We start from the raw sequence: 5428 nt of genomic DNA on the forward strand, positions 1-5428 counted from the left end.
ACGCAGCCGCAACGAAAAAAGAGAGAGAGGGCCACCCACACACGGCACGCGGCGCACACCTCACACACACACACAAGCACGCACAGGCACCCCCAACCCCGCACACAACGCAAGCGTGATGCATCACGGCACCCTCCCACACAAACAACGAGGGCAAATTAGATCTCCCTAGGCAAACCGTGCAAATTGCACGACACACACAACAACTGCGACGAGGCTTCTATCTTCTTCTCGTATTGCACTTGGCATTCGGATCCCCACAGCTCTGTGTGTGCGTAGTCACACGCAAATATCACCCACTCACAGTGAAATTGACTGCCTCGTCGCGGTGGCATTTTGTGTCGCAATTCGCTGAGGTGCAAAGAGGCAGACCATCCGCCGCCTGCTCCCCGTGAAAAGGAGAATTGACGCCACCGCATTCTCCCCCGCGACGTAAATATACGCTGCGCCCAGCACGTGGCGCGGTGCACGTGAATTCCGAGAGGGAACTGTTTGCCACGCGACTGGGCCGCACGGGACGCAGCCTGCGAGGGCAGCCGCAGACGCCTCCGCCTCCTTCCGTCGTCGTGGCGGTGGAACCCACAGCTTCTCAGGGTGCCGTTGCAGTTGGCGGCGCCGCGCTTCAAGACAATACTCCCACACGCAGTGCACTGCCTTCGCAAGGAAAGGAAGAATGAGTCACAGCGCACATTATTCCTTTGTCGTTGTCTCGGCCTCTTCATAGCCACCAGAAGGCATCCTCCACGTGCACTGTAGTAAATATATGTCGCGTACGTGTGTGCCTGCAAATACAAAAATTGAAAGAAAGGAAAGAGGAGCAAAGCGTGTGAGAACGCACATACACACACAGAAGAGATGCAGGAGGCAAAGAAAGAAAAACCAGATGACTAAAACTCAAAATGGCACCGCAGCACGCGCAGTGGCAACACACAAGAAATATGGTTCAACAAAAAAAAAGCTCCTCAAGATGTTCTCATACGACAATAAAAAATGAAAAAAAAATCCTAAAAACGATTTCACAAAAATAAAAAATTATCCTAAAGACGTTTGCACAAAACAAAAACAAAAATATGTTGTCGTGGAAGGCCCCTGTATTATCCCTCAAAACGAAAAGCGTTCATGTTTTGGCCGCATATAAAAATAAATGATATATTCGTTTCAATTACCGAGAGCCCCCGGTGTCCAGACACCTTTTTACTCGCACAGGGACCCGCAGTGCGTTGCTGTGGCTCTCATTTCTTTCCTCCTTCCTTCTCCCATCGTCGGAGACACAATGCCGAGAGCGTCCGCAGCCGCCCAAGAAGCGGTTAGTTGTTTTTATTCGTGTCTTTTCAAACTAATTCAGTGGCCTGCGCGTCAGCCAGCACAGTGGCACACGTCCGCCCACGCCAGAAACGAAGACGCAAGAGAGAGAGACCCCGGTCCCTCCCGTGGTGACCGCAGTGCAGAGGCGCAGTGAAGCATCCCCCGCCGCCGGGCAAACACGCAGACTCAACGCCGTCGCCGAGAACAAACCGACAAAAAAACAATAAAAACACATCCGTAAAGCAGTAAACCAACAAAACACTGAACGAATAAATAAAAACGGCGAATGGCACCCCGCCATTGCTAGAGGCGAACAATATAATAAACAAAAAGGACGAAATAAAATAAATGAGGACCCCGCTGTGCTAGTGCTGAGGGGAGAGCGCAATTTGTGGGTCAAAAAAAAAAAAAACGAAGCGTAAAATTAAACAAAATGCGTGCCCACATGAGAAAATATTCACTTCAGAGAGCGCGTGGAGAGACGGAGATGCTCTCAGTAGAAACACAAACTCCCCTCCACCGGGGTCCACTCAGCACAGGGCCGCAAAGCCCCATAGTCCCAATAGCAGCAGCAACAACCGAGACAGGTCCACACGCGTGGAGCTGTCACCTGTATGTTTCCCAAATGCTTTGGAGCTGTCACCTGCACGTTGCTCGGATACATGTGAGCCGTCAACCGCTTTGAGTTCATCTTCACTTAGTTGGCGGTTGTACAAAAAGACGTTCTTTATTGTCACACTGCTGTTTTCGCCGCCACCAAAGTAAAAATGAGTGATATCGTGCCTCACTGCCTCAAGGGTCGGTAGTTTGTTAGTATTCCCCACAAGCACGCCGTCCACGTACACAGAGCCCTCGTTGCCCTGCAGCATGAGCGCCACTTTGTACTCCTTCCCCGGCTTCCAAGTGCTGTTGTGTGTTGTTGTTGTCATGCCGTTGAAGACTGTACCCCACTGTTTCTTCGTCGTGCACGACAGCCCCACAAACTTTGTGTTTTGTTTTCCGCCCAGGCTCGCGCCCAGCAGAGGAACGCTCTCGTTCGGAACCTCATCGATCGTCACCGTCGCCACAAGCGTAAACTCGTAATTCACAAAGCTGTGCAACTCACCATAGCCATCATTCCACATGTTCACAGGCCATATTGCGTATGACCCATACTCCGTGAACTTAAAGCCACCTCTGACCTTCTTTGCATTCATGACAATTGCATCCACGCAATGGTACGCGTCGTTCCAAGTTCCATCACCCGATGCATCCGACAAGAACCCAACCAGACCGGCCGTGGGCACAGACGACTTGGAGAGGAAGGAGTCCATTTTTGCCCAAGTCTCCAAGACGGACGTGATCGCCTTCAGCTGCTCCGTTAGGGGAGCAAGAGACACACCTGTGGTCGCTTTACTGACCCTCTCCTGTAAAAGGTGCAATGCATTTTTAGAGTGCAGCAGGGTGTTGTTAGACGTCCACTTCTCTGCAGTGTCCATGGAAATGGGCCCGAGGTGAAACGTGCGGTTGTTGTCAGCAACCCAAAGGTAGAGCGCGGTTGCTTCCACCATCTCCCAAGGGGGAATCCCTTTCTGAGTGTACAGCATAACCTTCTTTCCAGCAATGGTCGCAGTGGTTATGGACCCCACTCCCTCAGCTGTTCGCAAAGAGTCTGGTAACAATATGGGCTGTGCTCCCGTAAATGTTCTGACAGCCTCCCTCCACGTTGCCCCCATGTCCCTCGACTCGAACACCTTGGAGAGAAAATTGCATTTGGCAACCATGAGAAGCTGCCCCTGCTCCCACTCAACGATGAGGGGGTCATTGCACCCCACGGGAAGCATCCCCTGTGGAAGCAACCAATTTTTGCCGTCGTCCTTCGAATAAATGATCATGGAGACAGTTTCGTTTTTTTTTGTCCTCCTCGCCGTCACAGGAAACACAAACGTGCCATCCTCCATCACAAGGCCTGAGCCACCACCACCAACAAACTGGTCCAGGCCACGTTGTTTAGCAGATAGGCCGATCTGTGGTACAAGCGAGGTGGGTTCGCCCCATTGGATGAGTTTATCTTGCGTGGCCTCACCCACGAGCAAATCAAGATCCTGGGAGGATACAATCCACTTCTTCGATGAAGGATCATACTTCTCATAAGAGTTTCCCACAAGTAGAAAAACCTTGTTTTCCTTTGCAACTGTTGTGGGTCGGTACGCATATCTCAGATAGTCGTTATGCTCCTCCTGCGTGGTCGTGTTAAAGATGTTGTACGCCTTCCATTTGTTTGCACGGACCTTAGCGACAAAAGACGACCAGCTCTCCGCAGAGTCAACGTACCCCGCCACAACATCAGCGTGCATGACCCAGTTTTGTTTCTGATGGGTGTGTTGAAAGAAGGCGATGCCGTCTGCAAGTGCAACCAACACTCCACCAGCACTGGCGAGGGAAGGGTGGGCAAAAGATTCCCTCGTTTGACTTTGGCCTTGTGTTTCCACAATCGTTCGATGTGGCATAAAAAGATCAACAGGCTCTGGTATTTGCATTTCCTCTGGTTTACCTTCCTCGGCGTGCACAGTCGCACTGGCAAAGCACATCTGCAGAAAAAGAAGCAGCAGCACCGAATAAGAAAACATGTGCCGGTACATCATGGGCCGTCGTTGCTCACTCACTGTCTCACTTCCCTCCTTGTGGTGGATCGGCTCAGGCCGCAACGATTGTGTTTCTGTGTGTGTGTGTGTGTGTGTGTGTGTGAACAATAAAAGTGAGGAGGAGCAAACAGGGCAAATAGAAAAGAATGAAGCAATGCGCACCGCCCGCACCCACAGTTGGGTCCACACACCGTCATCATCACTAACCCCGCAGTGCTCCCCGCCGTAGCGTGCGCACACCGAAACACATACAAGCAGAGAAGAGGAAGAGGAACGGAAAGCGCAACAACTGCAGCAAGCAACAGAAACCACTATGACCGCTTCAGCTGCCACGCGGCAACACACACCGTTTGCCCCCAACGGCGGAAACTCCTCTCAGCTCCTCCACCGTGGCGGGAGCAACGCCGGCACCTGCAGCCGTTGGGCGCGAAACGGGCCGCACTTCCCCACGCCTCTCACACGGCGGCCAGCTGCGCCAGGCGCACGCCCACTCGAAAGCAGCGGCTCCAACACGTCGCGTGAGCCGCACAAAAACAAAACGCCACGGCACCGATGGCCACGCCGCCTCTGCGCCCCCATGACGACGACAGACGAATCACTCGGGGTCGCGCCAAAAAATACACACCACAGCAGACACCACACCGCAAAGAGCGAAGCACGACGCCCCATCGTGCGAGGGCAAAAACACGCGGAGGAGAAGCTAGCCGCACAGCGCACCCACACACCCGCAACGCGAAGGACGGGGCGAACCCACGTCCACCGCACAGTCTGCCGCTGCCGCACATTTCCCCTCACCGATCCGCATCACGCCCCACGGCAGGATGCGATGGGTGGTGCCCCACACACTCGCAGCGAGACACGCCGCACACCCCGCCCATTCTCTCCCTCCACAGCGGGTGCCTTCAAAGCGGCCGCCACACGCCCCGTCACTCCCGCGCCATCGCAGCGAAAAACTAAACGGCTCCTCCTCGTGGACTACCGGTGTCTCTAGCAGGAAGAAGAAGAGGAATGGGGGTATGTCAGCCGCACAGCCGGCAGCGGCAGCAAACACGACACGGCGACACGCAGCGACGGTGGCGGACACGGCACAAACTAAAAGTGAGCCGCAGTGATTTAACAAACAAAAAAAAGAAACAAAATTAAAGCGGAAGCTCAGAAGAATTCCTGGCGGAAACAAAAACAAAAGATAAATAAATTACTTCGGCAAGCGTCTTTTCCTTGCGTGCCCAAAATCCCAAGAGGACCGTTTGTGTATATTTATTTCCTGCGCTGAAGCAAAAAAAAAAAGAACCGCCGTGTTCCACGAGCCTGCACATCCCTCCCACACTTCGTGCGGCATGCGGCCTGCGCTTCAACGCGTTGGCTGCGTCGTCAGTGGGGCGCACAGCAATGCGGCCGCCACCCATGGCACAGCGCGTAAAGCAAACGGCCATTGAAGCAGAAAGCAAATAAAGAAAGAAAAAAAACTGAGATGCCGATGATCCAGCAAACCACCGGCA

The 5428-nt window shown here is 53.2% G+C and overlaps 2 protein-coding genes across 2 annotated transcripts, besides 4 other annotated features; both read right to left on the minus strand.

Annotated features, from left to right (window-relative positions):
- The first annotated feature begins 32 nt into the window (after positions 1–32).
- Positions 33–107: a microsatellite.
- A 51-nt stretch (positions 108–158) lies between these two features.
- Positions 159–722, minus strand: TraAM80_09747 (uncharacterized protein; the record flags this gene model as incomplete). Its single annotated transcript, XM_029386414.1, has 1 exon — positions 159–722. One exon carries the CDS (start codon positions 720–722, stop codon positions 159–161), a length of 564 nt encoding a protein of 187 aa, XP_029233715.1.
- Positions 723–982: 260 nt separating this feature from the next.
- Positions 983–1033: a sequence feature (A-rich).
- Positions 1034–1835: 802 nt separating this feature from the next.
- On the minus strand, positions 1836–3929 carry TraAM80_09748 (group II trans-sialidase superfamily; the record flags this gene model as incomplete). Its single annotated transcript, XM_029386415.1, has 1 exon — positions 1836–3929. One exon carries the CDS (start codon positions 3927–3929, stop codon positions 1836–1838), a length of 2094 nt encoding a protein of 697 aa, XP_029233716.1.
- Positions 3930–4004: 75 nt separating this feature from the next.
- Positions 4005–4032: a microsatellite.
- A 1336-nt stretch (positions 4033–5368) lies between these two features.
- Positions 5369–5394: a microsatellite.
- Positions 5395–5428: the final 34 nt, after the last annotated feature.

This window comes from Trypanosoma rangeli (genome assembly GCF_003719475.1).
Source record: "Trypanosoma rangeli strain AM80 chromosome Unknown Tra_15.4_contig_00670, whole genome shotgun sequence".
In the NCBI taxonomy this organism is placed as follows: Eukaryota; Euglenozoa; class Kinetoplastea; order Trypanosomatida; family Trypanosomatidae; genus Trypanosoma; species Trypanosoma rangeli.